The sequence below is a fragment of the Poeciliopsis prolifica genome, unplaced genomic scaffold (assembly GCF_027474105.1).
Source record: "Poeciliopsis prolifica strain line A6 unplaced genomic scaffold, Auburn_PproV2 SCAFFOLD033, whole genome shotgun sequence".
NCBI classification, from domain to species: domain Eukaryota; kingdom Metazoa; phylum Chordata; class Actinopteri; order Cyprinodontiformes; family Poeciliidae; genus Poeciliopsis; species Poeciliopsis prolifica.
The window spans coordinates 4,344,063-4,362,127 of NW_026562408.1; the positions used below are offsets into that span (position 1 = coordinate 4,344,063).

Sequence of the window (18,065 nt, forward strand, 5' to 3'; positions counted from 1 at the left end):
TGTCATTCTTTACTCTTACTGTTGGGAAACCTGTTCATTCTGATAAGCAGCTTTGGAGAAACGTACTGTACAGTGAGGCCACGTACTTTTCTGCAAAGTCATCAGTACAGGTCACTGACACTGAAAGGTAACAAAGCTCCTTTGTTTCTGCTGTCCGTACATCTTTAATGCTTTTCTGCCTTCCTTATCAGGTCGCATGTTTCACTGCCAAACTGAACAGACTTCCTTATGGTAGTGCAGGGGTTGGCAACCCGCGGCTCTTTAGCGCCGCCCTAGTGGCTCTTTGGAGCTTCATCAAAAATGTTTGAAAATGGGAAAGATGGGGCTGGGAAATATATTTTTTGTTTTATTATGGTTTCTTTAGGAGGACAAACACGACACAATCATTCTGAACGTTTTCCAATGCTATAAAAATGTGTAGAAGAAACATTAAATTTTACAGTTGTTGGACCGAATCCTCTGCATTCGTTGCCAGGAAGGATTGCCTGAATGTTCGCTCTGCAGCGACAAGTGCAAAAAAAAAAAAACTGAAAACATACATAAATAAGCGATACAGTAATTTTCATCAGTAGACATTTAGAAAGACACTTAGCGATATTATTTTGTGTCGTTGCTCAGGTCGGGTTGCTCGTGGCTGCTTTGTGTTACTGTTGCACTGACTTGCTTGGCATTTGCACAGAAATTGAACTTAAACTCTTAATTTTATATACTTTACGTTTTCAAAAGGCTGCCGTTTTATTACACTCCGTTTATTGTTTTCAATACGTTACTAAGTTTTGCCTTTCTCCCTTCTGAAAAGGTGAAAGCAGCAAATCAAGAGCAGGCAGGCGCTAATAAATCTTTGTACTGTACGTACAGATTAAAAGTCTGTTGGAAGGATAACTGTGAGATAAGAGGCTGCCAACAGGATGTTACAGATGTGAAAGGCCGCTCTCTATCATGTTTATTACGAGAGCAATAAACTAAAAATACAGAGGTCAAAGTAAAGTTTTATGCTTCTTCCAAATTACCTGTGATATGCAGGATCTAAATCGATTCAGATTTCATTAAAAAACAATTTTGCTCTTTAATTCAAATCAAATAGTAAAAGCTTTATTAAACCCAATGTTATGTGTTTTAACTGTTTACTCTTGTTAGTAACTCTGTTGTCTTTGTTATTTTCACTGTATGCTTTTAACTTTTTTCATTAAATTGCTAAAATAAATGTTTTGTCTGTAAAGTTTTAATGTTTTAAGATGCATTTGATTGTTTTCTGTTTGTTTCTCAGTGAGCAGAAAGAGTCCGAACACTGTAATGGTTTAAAAAGTCCAATAAATCTTTATTGTTCATTTCTTAAGTCTCACCAACATCTGGAAATTTTAAATAATTTCAAAATAATTTGTACGACTCACAACAAGTCCTTTAAAAATCTCCTATATATTTATGAAACATGTTCTAACAAAACATTCAAGTCAATTAGTTTAATTCCCAATCAAATCCTGTCTATTATTCTCTGCAGTCACATTTTTAAACTTTTACCATATTTATTTTTCAACTATAAACCAGAAACCAGTCCGGCCCGATGTGAATCACATGAAAATGTGTCTTCTGTCAGGATCTGAAGACACATCTGGTTTCCTTTCAATTGATTGACACAACTGATCAAAACATATAATGCATCAAACCAGAAAACATGTAAAAACGAACACCTCCCCTCCTAAATATCAGACAATTATTTGGATGTTTCTGACTGAAGTGTGCATATTAGAGGCATCTCATGACAGATCTCCTTCAAACAAAAGGAGTTTATGTAGCACACTCAAAATCTCTGGAATATGTAGAGGTGAAAATAACAGAAACAACTTTGAGGCAGAAATTAAGACAAATAAATGATTTTTGAACGCAACAAAAAAAAAAAACATCCAAATATTTTATTGTGCTACGTTTTTCAAATGTATATTTTTCTAAACCAAACGTTCGCCTGAAATTGTAATTTTCCATCCTTCCTGCAGAGAGACGACAATCTTCACTTCAAACAATGAAACACAAGGTTGTTTAAAGTACAACACAAGCACAGATGAAAAAGTGCATTTCTGTCCACATAAGACCAGCCACCTTTATGAGTTTCTCTGAAAAAACTTGCACTTTGAGTAAATGCAGAACTCACATACGTCCTACAGTTATTAGAGGTCAACAATCAAATCAGGACCGGAACAAGATGGAGCAGAAGTCTCATAAACTTCAAACTAATCACTGCTTACTGTGGAGAAAATGAACTGACAGCTTCTGGAAATCTACTTGACCTTCGGGAGGCAGATTAGAACATTGCTGACATTGAAATAATATTCTTTATTTTACCAGAGAGGTGTTTATGTCTCAAACAAACTATGGATAAAGACACACACAATCGTACAAAATGGCAGCAGACACACTCATACACATAGATAAGAAAAAAATCAAATAATCACAATCTTCCCAAAACTTACTGAAGACCTAAAAACACATTTAGAAGTGTGAGATTTGTTCCTACAGTGCCTTGCAAAAGTATTGAAACTAGTTGAATTTGTTCACATTTGGTCCCATTACAACCACATACTTTGTATTTTCACTTGGATTTTTTTCAGATGGTTTTGAAGTGAAAATAATATTTGTAGTATCTTTTTTTTAACAGGTTTCATTCTACGATGAAACGTGGCAAAGAAAACCTGTTGGAGTCTGCAACAGGTTTGTGCAACCATACAGCTGCAGTTAGATCAAAACATAGCCATGTGTTGGCATGGCCTAATCAAAGTCCAGAAGCAAATCTGACTTTGAATTTGGTGCTCTACATAAAATAGAATAGAAAATTGTGATTAGGCCTGCCGCAATAAGCAATAAATCAATTAACTGCATAATATATTAAAATAAGCTCATTAATTTCAATCTGTATTATTTATTGTTTTTCTATTTTATCTCTTTCTACCAAAAATTGGATGATAAAAGTCTTCAGTGGGTTTCGTTGGTGTCAGCCAGCTCTTTTTTTGAAGGACAGTTTTATTTACAAAGACTCCACAATTCATTTAACTGTTGTTTCTGTTGCCTTTGTTTATTCATTTTGGATTTTTAAAATGTTTTCCATTTCCAGTGCTAAAAGTTTGTTGATCTTTGAGAATGTGCTCTTGCATTTTTATTCCCTTACTTGAAAATAAGCTCATTTATTGCAATAACTTCTGGACAAATTAAACGTCCAGCAAAATTGTGATGAAATCAGAAATTCAAGACTTATGAATATTTTTACAAGGCTCTATGATTCCTACCATTATCTACCTGAATAAAAAAAATAGTTTCTATTATTATTTGAAAACTTTTTTTCATGACGTGGCTAAAAACCATCTGAAATGTAAGCGTCGCTTTTCTGCTGGTTTATCATGTTACAAACACACTCCGTGTCTGTGTCCATGTGTGTGTGTTTGTGTGTATGCAGCTTCTTCAGATGCGTGTCTGTGTGCTTACACACAAACACTGAGATTATCACAAACCCATCTGCTGCTGGATGGAGTCGTATCAACAGGAGAAAGACAAACAGAGCAAAAGAAACACAGGAAGTTGAAGCCAACGCTGTCCTCTGACTGTCCTGCAGGTTGGTCCATTAATCCACCTGTCTCCTGCGGCAAAGGCGGCGTCTCTATGTGCCGCCATTGTAGGAGTAGTCTGCCTTGTTGTGCATCACCAGCTTATTGTCCACAAAGTAGAAGCTGTCAGACTGCGTCTCGTATGGGTGCAGGACCATCTCTCTGACTGTGGGTGCAGAATCAACACGTTAAGGTTCTAGTTTGTAACCTGGATGTAGTGATGGACTCTGACCTGACCCTTCTGGGTCACATAAAGACAGTTATACAGTGTACCACCTCTAGAATGCGCTGTTTTCCCCTAGTGATCACAGAAGTCTACTTTGTCTTTTTTTTTTTTGTTAGTTTGTTTTAAACTTTATTCTATGCACTCCGATTTTTTTTTTTTTTTTTTTTTTTTTTTTTTTTTTTGTGGAGGGCCCCCTGTGGTCAGGAGCCCGTAGAATTGTCATCACTTCCCCCTCCACCAATCCAGCGCCCCTGGATTTATACCGCAAAATGTCTTCCACTGTTTCTTTAACCTTTCCTCTGTCGCCCCCTTGAGGTTGATGACTAGAATATTTTTAACTATGCATGAACATATAAATGAACATAAATGCAGCTCTCACAGGGCAGACATTTATCCAGCGGCCCGCTGTGTTTTTGAGTTAAAAAAATGTTTAAAGTTGACAGAAAATATGAAAATATCTCTTGATAATTATGCGTTACTGGAAGATCGGAAGGGTAATACCTGAACACCAGTTATAAAGTACAGAGGCCGACAGGTGCAAGCATGCAGCAAACGGCGAAATAAATTGCGAACACATGTAAAAAAAAACAATAACAAATGCAATGGAAAAGCAATGCAAACAAAAAAATCCTGCAATAGCAGAAAATACAGGCAGAAACCTTCAATTAACAAAAAAAATGCAAACACAAACAAAATGCTTCTTGTTTGCTGCAGGTTGCGCTGTTTGCACTTGTCAGCCACCATAATAAAGTCTTCAAAACATTGTAAATAAACTATTTTTAGCCTGGTGGGGGCACCACTATAGTCTGGTGGCCCACCAGGCTTATCATACACTGGAGGAAACCCTGGAACTTCACTACCATTCTTAGCTTATTAATAAACTGATTTTGCAAAATGTTCAGTTGAAGCTTCCTTTACCCAGAGAGGTGAATAAATTGGTGCTGCTGTGTAATGTTTACTGGTGACTTACTGGTGTCCTCTGACAGAGGCGGGAATTCGTAGATGTGCTCACAGGTGTTCTTGCTGCTGGGCATACAGAAGCCAAACTCAAAGTCGAAACTCTTGAGCAGCTTCTCCCTGAAATAATGTCTCTCAATCATCCGGAAGTTTTCTATCGGCATGTCACCAACTGTAAACTCGACGCTGGATGGACGAAGAATCAAAAAAGATGAAAAGGTTATGAGAGATATAAACTACGACAGTTTTTAGTTTGATCTACTGCAGACTGTAAATGCAGATTCATTTATACTCACGTAGCTCCAACCTGCCGCAGTCGGAGGAAAGCAGGGGTGAACTGGTAACGAACAAAACGGCCAGCGTTCGGGTCGATATCCCTCTTCTCTCCTGACTTATCTGAGATGGAAACCAGTTTCGAAATAAATAAAACTAACATTTAACAAAAAGAAAATAATGCTTAAAATGCTCAAATGCAAATAAAAACCAAAAATAAACATGTAATAGAAAGGTTGACTTTTCACGTCCCTGAAGTTTTTTTGTTTGCAACCACAAATTTCAGAAAGTCTCATTTGTGGGCAGATGACATGAATTCCAAATTTATGAGAAATTAAAGTCCTAAAAAGTGCTTTCCTCCATCTTGAGCTCAAATGTTTTGTGGCCTATAATCAGATGTTTCCCCACAGTTCCCTTTATTTAAATCCATCCATTTCCCAACTCTCCGACAAAACAAAATCATCCCCAAAGAAATGGTTTTCTGGCTGATTTGCAATGTCAGTTTTCCTAACACTAAATTTTATTCATGAGTCTCTAAGTTGTTCAAAAAACAGATTAGATTAAGTACCGGAGAATTCTGCTTACTGGGTTTTATTTAAGAACATCTGAGTAAAGGGGACCAAATTTCGCAATATTTTCAAAACCGTTTATGCATTTTGTTCCACCTCACAAAATGGCCGCTATGTAGTGTTGCTTCATTAAATAAAACATTCCTACAAAATATATTGAAATTCTGACAGGACAAAAGTCAAAAAAGATCCAGGGGTGAAAATGAAGGGAACATTTCCTATTGGTTAATCTCAATCCAACTGATCACTAGGATTGCTTTATTTTTCCTTATTTTAATGTGGAATACTATATTTACCCAAATTTTATAAACCGGACAAGTAAAAAATACCATTATGTGTGTTAGGATGATGTCTCTGTGGCTAAATTTATTTTTAAACCCTGTTGTGTGGACACCACAGCTCTGATATTTGATGAACTAGCTGCTCAGGACTCGCCTGTGGACGGAGGTTTGGTGATTTCAAACAGCACTGTGCTCGTCTCCATGTCTCTGATCTTGAACCTTGTGAAATCGATATTGAAAACATTCTCGTCTGGGCTGCAAAGATAATCTGCAGGAGGAAAAACACAAAGAAGAAGAAGAAGAAGATGCTTAAAGTAAGACCACAAAAAGGGAACAATGCTGCGTGCTAATTAAGATGCGAAATACTAATTTGCAAACAAACAGGTGTAATGCTTTTTAAGAATTTACCAAAATCAATAATGTTTATCCAGTCAGCATTTGTTAAAAACTCTTTTCTTTATTTTATAGAATAATGGTGGCACAATGTGTTGAGAAAGCCTTTCCAGACAGATTCAACATCAGCACAAACACACCAGCAGCCAGAGAGAAAGAGAAGTGAGTTATTTTTATTCCTCTAATCCTCCCTGCCCTTAGCAGGCAGTGTCACTGCTTATTAGAGTTCCCCAACAGAGCACACACTTCCTGCTTTCTGTCTGATCCGACATCCATGCAGATGCTGCTGCTCTTAATGCCGTTCACGTCAGAAGCCATGAAATAGAAACATTTCAGAGGCTGGAGGGCAGCGACTGGCCTTCGTATGAGTGAAAGAGGGTCAGTTTGTGAGTAATTGTGTTTTCCATGTCACATCCAGCTATTGGTGCAGCTCATCCTTCTCATTGGACTGTGAGCTTTTTCACAGTTTCTCTTTCTGGAAATGCTCTGTCTCCTCCAGCTATCTGCTGTGTCAGCACATAAAACCAACAGAGGAGGAAACAGCTTCAGAGGGATGAGTTAATTGCTAATGATGCCAGCTCTGACTGGACAGTCAACCCACCAGCTGACTAAACTCCTGCTCAGTAACTCGTCCTTTCCTCTGGCTTTTAACGCTAACTCTGTATTTTATTGTTTCTGCAGTGTTAAAGAAAATTAGACTCCTAACATCTGACAGCAAACATGTTTTAATTGCATCTCATATAATGGTTGTTTTTGATTATGTGTTTGAAACACATTTTAAATTGCATTTATGCATAGAATCTTCTTCTGCCGACAAAAGAACTTTGAGACAGGCTGTGCCATTAACCAGGGGTGTCCAAAGTGTGGCCCGGGGGCCATTTGTGTCCCATGATGTGATTTTGTGCGGCTCTCTTGCACAGTACAAAAATGGTAGCTCAAAGTTGGAGGTCGATGCAGTTAAACAGATCTGCATTTGAAGAGTAAATGACCAAAGTTATTTACTCTAAGTTATGGAAACCTTAGAGGAATATTGACAACATTCGCCAAAAGTTTTTTTATTTTCTGTACTGATGTAGCCCTGAAGATGAACCGCAATCCTCAGTCCATGGATGCTGTCAACGCCTTCCCCTGCAGGGGTAAATGCTCTTCAAGAAGAAACAATTTATTCTGTCTGCTCTTCTGTCAGTCTGAATGCAGAGCTCAGCATTTCTAAACACATCAGCTCTGCATGCTGCAATCCAGCCGCAACCTCTGGGTTTTCACACAGTTTTAGCAAAATTTAAACCAAGACAAACTGTTTTCTATAAACAATTGTTGATGAGTACACACCCCCCAGCCTCTACGTTGTTGGCTCATTCTTCTGCCAACTTACTACTAATCATCATCTCTGAGCCTCCTGATAAAATCCCCTGGTAGCAATAATGCTAAATTAGAGACAGCGAGTTTGTTCTGTGTGAGAATTTATGTGTGTGCTTATAAAGGTCAATCTGAGCTGTTTACTGTAATTTACACAGTCTGTGTCTGTGACCTCGGTTATGTTCCTCACACAGCCACCCAAGGACAACCTGCGGCTGAAAATTGCTCAAGCAAGCTGCAGTTTTTCACCGCCTGCTCTCCTCTCTGGCGTGACAGCAAACAGTCGCACACACGCCAAGCGTTCACCAGGCCTCTCCAGTCTGTCTGTTCAGCGTTACAACACACATTTTCACACGCACATCTTAATTATTATTTAAAGCAGCACAATATATCAAATATTAAAATATTTGCAAGACGATAATCAGAAAGTTTGGATGCAGTATTTGGTTGGGTATAATATTTCAAGACAAAACTTGATAACACTTTATAAATGTTTACGACTGCTGTCATGAAGCGGTAAATAGTAACACTATTAATGCAAAATTGCATTATTTGGTAAGCTAAATAACAGTTAGCTTTTCAAAGAATTGTGTTTATAAATAATAATGGATAAATGGCTTAAAACCGGGTCACCAAAAAGAACGTCTGCAGAAATCGGTGTAAAGTTTCTCAGGGTGAGTTGCAGAACCTTTACTGTTGAACGTTATTACGATGGAGCAGGAATGCATTTCTAGCTACTGCTGTACTAGATGCAACATGGCGGTGTCATGTTTTCTTTCAATGACAAGCTGATAATCTATTCTCTCAAAATCTGCAAATAACTCAAAACGCCCTAGAGGACGTGTGACGGTTTCGTTGCCTCGTGCCCAGTCACATTTACAGAACAACCCAAAAGACAATCAGTTAAGAGGCTTGGCAGCGTAATTTTTATTTATTTTCCAGTTCAAATATCTTAGTTCACTTAAAATAAGACAAAGCTGACGTGCAAGTAACTTTTCAGCAAGATATATGAGTTTTAAAGTAAATAGTTCCGCAGTCTTGATGAAAATGTTCCAGTTCCATTGGCAGATTATTTCACTTCTAACAAGACATTTTCCCCATCAGTGAAATAATCTGTGAATGGAACTAGAACTTTTTAATTAATATTAAACAATTATTGACTCTAAGCAACTCCTACATCGTACTGAAAAGCATAACCTGTGAGTTAGCATTGTCTTATTTTATTGCACTGAGATATTTCTGCTAGAAACTGGACCAATAATACTTGGTAAGATTTCGTGTTTTTGGAGTGCACATAGGACAAGCAATTTAAAAAGACCAATTAACGTAATAGTAAAGTTATGGGAAGAAGTTGGAGTACCAGGAAGAACCCAAACATGCGCAGGGAGAACGTATAGAAACGCCCCAAGCCAAAGAGAAAACACCCATTTAGCTTTTACTTATGGAAACGTTCGACTATAAAGTTGCTCAACGCCACATTCATTTTAAAATAATTGTAATAATTTAGTGTGCACCTTCACTACAATCTAAACTCTCGATCCAGTTCAAACGTTGTTCTAGCAGCCAGTGGACGCTGGAGGAGCCTGCCAGGCACATGCAACCATATTAAGAGCTTATAAACTCAACATGCCTGCTGGCAAAAATAACAGCTGACACTGATAATGGGATCTAGTTTAGTGTGTCCCAGTTCAGTCATAGAATAGGTCCATCCGCCATTACTGGGAGTTTCTGCTGTTTATGGCACATTTTATGTGGCTAACTGCAGTTCTCATATTACATTATGGTTGATTGTTCAATCAGAAATCAAGGCACTATCTTTCTGTTATCTTTGAATAAATTAGAAATGTTTCTTTATGAACATCTGGAAGGATTATTACATTGAAAAACAAAAAAAGAAACACGACCAATGATATCCAGATAACTTTGTAAGCCCTGAAGAAAGAGATTTTTGTCTTTCATTTCTTCTTTTTGTGCTGTCTCTATTTATGGCCACTTCCTGAGTTGCTCTTTATGGAAACAAAACTGAACTTCTGCTTTAGGATGAGTGAATACATCACTTATTTAAAAAACATGAAATCAAAAAACAGCATGTTTGGTTATATATGATTTTAAAAACATTCAATTCAAAACATCAACAATAAAACAGAAATATTGAATGTCTAGTTTTTCTCTATTTCACCACCATGTTGTTATATTTATATACTCATATATTTTTACATCTGAAACATTATTGCTGATCTGGAATGAATCATCCCGGTTTGGAGTGATCAGTAATGCACCGATTTCTCAAAACGTCAGAAAATACAAATTGGTTATAATCCAAATCTTTGGATCTGGATTTAAACAGAGAAGCAAAAATGGAGTTTCAAAATTCCAGAAAAGCACTTAGATGAAAAAAAAGCAAGTTTTTACAGAACAAATCTAAGTTTAAATCATTTTAAAAACTCACTCATTTAGAAAAAAAAAAGATTTGATCCTGGAATAGGACATAAAGTTTGGCATTTTATTTGTTTTCTATGTTAAATGTAAATTTTTCCATATTTTTCAGACTATTCAACACTGTAGAAAACTACATTGAGTAAATATGCAAGAACAGAGATGTGGGTAAAATGTCATTGCAGGGAGTTCATTGTCTCTGCATCTAACCCTGGAAATTAAAACAATAAAAACAATCACAGCTTAATGCATCTGACTTCTTCCACTAGTACTTAATGACAATATGGCAACAAAGGCACTCCAGGCATTTGGATAAGAGAAAGAAGGCACTCATGCAGCTCATGTGGACTAATCCGGTTTAGTTTCTTCAATGAAGGCAAATCCAGGTAATCAGCAGAGTGAAGGGGCGGTATGTAGGAGGGAGACGGAGGAGTGCAGCGTGGACGGTACCAGATGAAATCAGGACAAAAGAATCACTGTTTCAAGAGGAACAAGGTTACATTTTAGAAAAAAAGATCCCCTAAAAGCCAAACTATGGGAATTTTACAGCTAATCTGAGTGTCGGAGCAAAAGAAACAATACTCTGTGGATGAAATCTAATATTATTTGTTGAGGGAAATTATTCAACTTAAACAGACTTTAATTTTCAATCATATTTCTTAACATTTCAGACAGTATGGAGGCTCATTTGGTTATTCATAGCTGTTAATAGTGAGAAAATATATGGTCCTCATAGTTTGATTAATGTGACTTATAATTGACTTATAATAAACTCCTTCCAATTTTATTTTAAAGAAATAAACTATGAATTAAGAGAGAAGGATTTATTTTTAGAAAACCAAAGACTGAGTCAAATATTAAAAACAACTTCAGTGAGAGGGATTCAGACGTGGATAATTGTTGAGATGAATTAAAACTGTGGTTTTCACTCTTAAAATTAAAGAAAATTATTAAAATCATCTGCTACACAAATAAAATACAGTTTATCTCCCTCACCTCCCTTACTCTTTGCTACAATGCAGATAGCAGAGCACGTTGTGAATGCTAGCGCTAACTAGCGTAGCTGCCAATAACGGTGAATAAAATAAGTTAGGGCATTTAGCAGCAAGTAAATGAGGTTGATTGACAGCGCTAAGAGCCTCCTCCTGGCTCTGATTGGTTGTTTTTTATCAGTAGCAGTGCATTTCTTCAATAACAACTCAGGGAGAAGGTGGAGAAGATCAATCTTTTCACATATTATCTGCCTCATAACAAACTATGACAGATGATCATAATTTGTGATGATTATGTTATAACAGGCTGTCAAACTCATTCTAATTTTGCGCCATATCAGAAACCTGAATGTTCTTAAAGGGCCGGTTGTGCCAGCATATATTGATAAAACCCATTAAACTGTTAAAGTATCAATAAATAACTGTTCCTCCAGGATTTTGTGATTGTTTTAGTGTTTATTTGCAATCAAAATGGCCCATTTTGTAGTGACAATTTATAAATGCTTGTTAGGAACTTTTACAATATTTGCGCTAATGCATGATTTTAAATGTGATTTTTTTATGACCCGACATATCAATTACGGACTATAACTTGACATACAGTAAGGCCGAGGCAGCAGTCACTGAAACTCAATGTTTTGGACCAATTTTGAGAAAATGTGCAGATTTGTGAAAAATCTGCAAAAGGACTTGTAATTTGGAGTCTTGAGGGCCACATAAAAAGTTAAAGTGGGCCAGATATGGCCCCCGGGCCTTGAGTTTGACACGTGTGTTATAAGTTACACACTGCAGGTTTAATGTTGTTAATTATTTATTTACTGCACATCACATCAGTGCAACAACATTCACCAACATTACTGCATAATGCATAGTTTTACAAAGTGAGTCTAATTGTAGGTGCTTGATTGGATGTTCTAATTGCTTTTGGGAATTAATTTGGAGACAGACTCCAGACCCTACAAAGATTAGGAAGCTAAAGAAAATGGACAGATGGACTCTTCAGCACAAAGAGGTGTCCCTGTGTAAGCTGCTTTGTTCTGTCACAGGTCAGCTGAACCCGTCCCACGACGATGGCACTGCTTGTGCCGACCCGACAGGTATGTACCGATTATCAAAAAACTCTGTCTCAGCAGCCATAATGATAATACAAAACTTTTCGTCTGCGATCTTTGGAAAACATCTGAAAACAAATCAATCCTCCAGCTGCAGCTGATCCAGAGGCTTCTGCTCGTGTTCTCACTAGAACCAGGAAGATAGAGACATAACACCAGTTTTAAAGTCCCTCCACTGGCTCCTTGTAGCTCAAAGAATAGACTTTAAAATACTGTTGTTAATTTACAAATCGCTGACAGTTTAGCACCACAATACATCAAAGATCTGCTGTTGTTGTATCAACCTTCCCGACCTCTCAGGTTCTGGTTCTGGTCTGCTCTGCATCCCCAGAACCAGAACCAAGAGAGGAGAAGCAGCTTTCAGCATCTATGCACCAAAAATTTGGAACAAACTTCCAGAAAACTGTAAAACAGCGGAAACCCTGACTTCCTGTAAATCTCAACTAAAAACACACCTGTTTAGAGTCTTATTTGAAATGTCATATGGAACAATGTATCTTTTATTATATGTTGCATGACTTTGTGTTTTTGTGTTTATGATGTAAAGCACTTTGAAACGCCTTGCTGCTGAAATGTGCTATACAAATAAAATTTGATTGATTGATTAATTGATAGTAAAAAAAAAGACATGTAAGTTCGTTTTGTCTTTATTCAAGTGAATTAAGATATTTGGACAAGAAACGAGGCCAAAAACACTTGGTGAGACTTTCAGGCTGAACGTGGCAGAAACACATTTCTGTGGTTTAGGATTGTTTTCTATCCTCTCTTAGTGCCGTCAAGCCGCTTCAGAGAGGGACTTCAGCCACTTGAGGATTCGTGGCAGCAACAAAACAAGAGCGCGGCTGCTGCAGCGGCTGCAGCGGCTGCAGCGGCTGCTGCAGCGGCTCCTCTGGAGAGAGCTCAGGTTTGCTTCCTGATGTCAAAGCGTGTGATGGGGGTCCGTCTCCGTTTCATCAGCGAGCCGCTCCGCTGTGAAACGGGGGAGAAAACAGGAAGTGTGTGGGAGAACAGAGATGCATGCTCTGCTGGCTGCAACCAGTAGGGAGATGCTTCACGTTGCTGTAGTGATTCAAGCGTGCATCTGCGTTGCCGTGGTGATTCACACATGCCTCTCTGGCTTCCCAGTGATGACGCCAGAAAGTGACCGCTTTTAAGACTCGTCCGGTTTAAATGTGATGGGTTCGCTTTACTCGCAGGTGCTGCTGTTTCAGTAACACTAGACATCTTACAGAAGATACCAGACGATTTGGCTGTGAGTGAAGATAAGCTGAGTAAGCTGTGGTTATTATTAGAAAACTGCAAAACAACCGAAACACCGAGATTCTTTAAATCCAAACACACCTGAATGATAATAAATGGAATATTGATCATCATATTTCATGATAGAACTTGAGAATATGTAATATTTGTATCAATTTTTAATTGGTGACTGTATTGTGTTTGAATTGCTTTTTATTTTTGTGATTTTACCACATAAGCACTTTGTTTTCAGAGGTGGGCAGAGTATTCAAAAGTTATACTCAGCTAAAGTACTTCAACATGCTTTTTTAAAAGTAAAAAATACAGCAAAGTAAAAATATTCCTAAAAGTACTTTTTTTTTTCAAAAATGTTACTCAACTAAATGTAACTAGTTACCACCCAACTCTACTTGTTGCTGAAATGATCAATAATGCAAACAAACATGGTTAATTGATTGATTGATTGATTGATTGATTGTCCTAGAGTGGAACAAAGAGGATTAATCATAAACTTATTCTCCTGCTTAGTCTGTAAATATGTCAAGAAACAAGAAGAAAAGATGAAAAGACAAGACGTCATCTCCTACATGAACAATTATTTGATGAAAATGTTCAATTTCAATTAAGACGTCAGCAGTGCTTTGGAGTTCAAACTTTGAATTGCCTTTTTAAAAAGGTGCAAGCAAGTCCAACAGTGTGTTTATGTTCTAACACTCTGTAACCAGGTTGTGTAAGCAGCCTTTAAATAGTCAAACGTCCTTCTGCCACCTGTTAGCTAACTTATTCTCGTCTACATAAGAGCTTTCTACAGATCTAACTGTGACATAATTAAAAAACTAAATTTATAAAATGAATAAGAATGTTTAAAATGTAAGTAGGTTATCTGATGTAAAGGAAGAAGCTGCTGGTAAATTCATTCATTCTTTCCAGTTTTTAATTTCTATATTGTTTATGTTTCTTTTTAAATAATACAAAATAGTATTATTTAGCTGTCAAGTAGAAAAAGAGAAACATCAAATATTATAATTTACTAAGGCAAATCAGATTTGAAAAAAATCCAACATTACAGCAACTTAGGGCCCCCTACTGGTCAGGAGGTCCTAACACACTTAAATTGTGAATTTGAACATTTTGTTTTTTATCTCCACTGTCGCCACGTTCTTGCTGTAGATAAAAATTGATGCAAAGTTAATGACTGAATGGATTTGATTAGGCCTCTTTTTATTCCTCTTGTAAAATTCAAAATCATTTTATAAAGTCACAATCACATTTCAGCAGATTTTCCTGAGATTCTGTACATGAAAAGCTGCACAATTTTGTGAAGTCAAGGAAATTTCAACATGGTTTTAATTTTTTTGGGCCAAAAAATTTACCAAAAATAATCTGAAAAGTGTAGCGTCCATTTAACTGTATGTATAATTTAATTTCAGCATAAATTCAGCTGTTTAATGAAGGCCTCGAAGGATTCGTCAGAAACCATCAGTGAACAAACAGCCTGATACAGAACAGGAACAACACAGCAGATTATAAAACAATAAGCTTCGAATATCTAATTGATCACCGATTAAGACAAACAAGAAAGACAAAATTACAACTTTTTTGGAAAAATGTACTTTTAGGATTATTTTTATAATTTTATTTGAGAATTTTATTATGAAATATGTCTTACTTGAGTGAAATTTCTGGATTTTCTATCCACTAAAACAAACATATTTTAACTAAAAATACAAACACACAACCTGCAGTTTAAGTTTCAAAAGTTTTTTTTATTTAAAGAAACTGATTTATAAAATATTCTATTTGTTTTGTTATTTATAAGAATTATCATCATTTTTGTCCTTAAAATACCAAAATCTCCATTTAACTTTATATTTTGGTCTGTCTGGTGATGTAATTTTTACTTTTTACTTTTACTTCAGTAAAAATATACTGAAGTAGAACTACTTTTGCTAGAGTAAAATGTTTGTACTCAAGCAAAAACATTGCATAAAATTGCCTATAATGAACACCGAGTTCTGTTTCTGATTGAAAAATAAGCAGGTTAATTAACGGGGTTTTTAAAAACACTGCATGCATAAATAATGTTCACCTGTGTGATTCTGTATTTTGAACCTAACCATCTCCAGTGAGAGCTCACCTTGGCTTCCACCTCAGCAGCTCATTTTTTGGTGTAACATCCACAAAGTGTGTTTGATGTGTCACCAGCGCAGAGCAGCTTCAGTTTGAGGTGTTTTCTCATGATTCAACAGGGCCTATACATTACATAAATAAGAGGACACAACAATGACGTGATGCATGACTCATTCGGGGTCTGACACATTTCCAGCACCTTTGTCCTGCCTTCCCTGCGCGCCAGCAGCCGTGAACTTACGCTCTGTGATCTTCTGCAAGCCCAGAACATCCTCCGGAGTGATCGCCGTCCTCCCCAGCAGCTCCTCCTCCGTGGTCACCGGGACCTCCACCTCGGCCGAGTTGCAGCCTTTCTTCACTTTCATCACCGCCGTTTGCTTCGGGCTGCCGTTGCCGGTGCTGTCCGTGCCGCCGTCGGTAGTTCTGGCTGGATTAGCGCTTGATGGGTCCTGGCTATTGCCTCTGCTGGTACAAGAATAGCTCATTCTCCTCCCTCCCTCCCCTCACCTCACCCAGGGTTTCCAAGATCTGCTAAACAGTTGCCTCCCTCGCTCCCTCCCTCCCTAAGCGAAGGCTGCAGAGTTGCTGCTTGTTCTCCGGTCCTTAGTTCAAACGCGCTCGTCTCTATGAACCTCCGCTGTCGGGTTGCATGGACGCGGCGCCCCGGTCCTCCTCCTGCGCGGTGGCGCTGCCTCTGTCCCGCTCCTTTGCGCAGTTGCTCTCCGTGAGGGAAGCGATGTTTGGGTCGTTTCAAGCGCAAGTAGACGTCTGAGGGAAATAATCTGCTGGGTTAGAAATTACAAAAAGAGGCGGCAGATGGTTGCGGCCGTTAAGAAGAAAGAGGAGGAGGAGGAGGAGGAAGAGGAGGGGTAGGATGTTCAGCCGCGCAGAAAGCGGCTGGTGGATCTGCGCACCGTCTGCGCTGTAAGCCACCAGTGCGCACAGCAATAAACATGATGAACAACTCTTTGTGTCTGAGCGCCTCAAAACATTTGCATTGCGTGGGCTGCTATAAAGGAGCCTCCTTTATCCACACCATAAAACACAATGCGCCATTTGATATGAAAAAAGTAAATCTGGTGTTTGGGTCACCACATGTCATAATCTCTGGAATCTGGAGGGATTAAAACAGAATATCTGCTCATTTTAGCGATCTGATGAAGCACTGGCGCTGAAAAAACCATTTGGACCCAAAATCCCAAAGGGACCCCAGGTTGTCTCAAATATTCATTTCCCCTAATGTGAAAGAATAAAAACATGCAAAATAAAAATTAGAGGAGGGAAAAGTACACAAACATCTACTTAAGTAAGAGCAGCACTAATTTAACATATTTTACTGAAGTTAAAGTAAAAAGTAAACATCCAAGAAGTTACTCAAGTAAATTTCAGAATTTTTAAGAGCGAAAATGACAATAAAACAAAAAAAAGTACAAATTCAGACAAGAGAAAATGTTTCCAAATCAGTTCCTTTCAATAAAATGGTAAAACTTTAACAGAAACTGCAGATATGTGACTTTATTTTTGTTTAAAACATGCATGTTTTAACCGCTGAATGAAAAACAAACATGTTTGGTTTTTTTGGGTAGAGAATCCAGAATTTTTACTCAAATAAGAGACATTTCATACTGAAACTACTCAAGTAAAAGTGAGAAGTACAGACTAGTAAAAATAGTCTTGATAGTACATTTTTTCAAAAAGGCTACTCAAGTAAATGTACTTGAGTAAATGTAACGAGCTACTGCGCAACTCTGATGAACATACATTTAAAGTTTGGATGATTTTGGACAAAAGTTTTGAAAATGATTCACACTCCCTGCAGATTTAAATTAAAAGTAACTTTCATTAGCAGGACTTAAAGTAGTATAACAACTTTTAAGTAATCCTTCAGTATACTGATCTAAATTTGACTGAGAATCTGTAGAGGTGGATAAAAATTAGCATCATGGTAAGAAGGCCTTCAAAAAATAATTGTAATGCCAATAAGTTTTTCTTTGAGCGATTTATGTCTCATGTATCAGAAACAAACTTTTTGGCTGAATGAAGAGAATTTTAAAATCACAATATCAGATTGTTTTGTGACAGTCTGGACACCACAAATCAAATAAACTGTTTTTCAAATGTAAAAAAAGAAATACTTGTAACCTAAAATGTCACATTTTATGCACCTTTTACATCGGAGTTTGTCAAAAACTCACATTTTTTGCATTGGAGTAAAAGGGAAGGGCAGTTGACAAAACACTTGTTGCAACATTGTGATAGCAGCTCTGATTATTGCACTGTGGCTCGGAGTTGCAGGTTTCAGTTGCTTCTCTTTATGCTGCTTACATGTCCTTTAAGCTAATTATTGTGACGTGCTATTTCTGGCTGATGGAGTCTGTCTTCCTAGACTCACTTCAGGGCCACAGACTGTTCACCCTGGATGGCATAAAAATATTTATGCAAACAGCCAAGAGTAAAAAAATGAATAAACACATTTTGAACGAGAAGAACACGAAGACCCGTCTTGTTTTT

General features: G+C 37.5%; 1 protein-coding gene across 1 annotated transcript; it reads right to left on the reverse strand.

The window, feature by feature from the left end:
- Nucleotides 1–1,294: 1,294 nt before the first annotated feature.
- Nucleotides 1,295–16,434, reverse strand: unc119b (unc-119 homolog b (C. elegans)). Its single transcript, XM_055051396.1, has 5 exons — nt 15,796–16,434; nt 6,051–6,164; nt 5,070–5,169; nt 4,787–4,959; nt 1,295–3,756 (listed from the first exon to the last, which is right to left on the reverse strand). Exons 1-5 carry the CDS (start codon nt 16,037–16,039, stop codon nt 3,644–3,646), a joined length of 744 nt encoding a protein of 247 aa, XP_054907371.1. The 5' UTR covers nt 16,040–16,434; the 3' UTR covers nt 1,295–3,643.
- Nucleotides 16,435–18,065: the final 1,631 nt, after the last annotated feature.

Excerpts from the sequence above, each read along its gene's own strand:
- unc119b (XM_055051396.1), bottom strand. The coding sequence starts at position 16,039 with ATGAGCTATTCTTGTACCAGCAGAGGCAATAGCCAGGACCCATCAAGC. Across the intron at positions 6,165-15,795 it reads CTTGCAGAAGATCACAGAGC|ATTATCTTTGCAGCCCAGAC; the intron begins GTAAGTTCACGG and ends TTCCTCCTGCAG. Across the intron at positions 4,960-5,069 it reads CTGCGGCAGGTTGGAGCTAC|CGTCGAGTTTACAGTTGGTG; the intron begins GTGAGTATAAAT and ends TCGTCCATCCAG.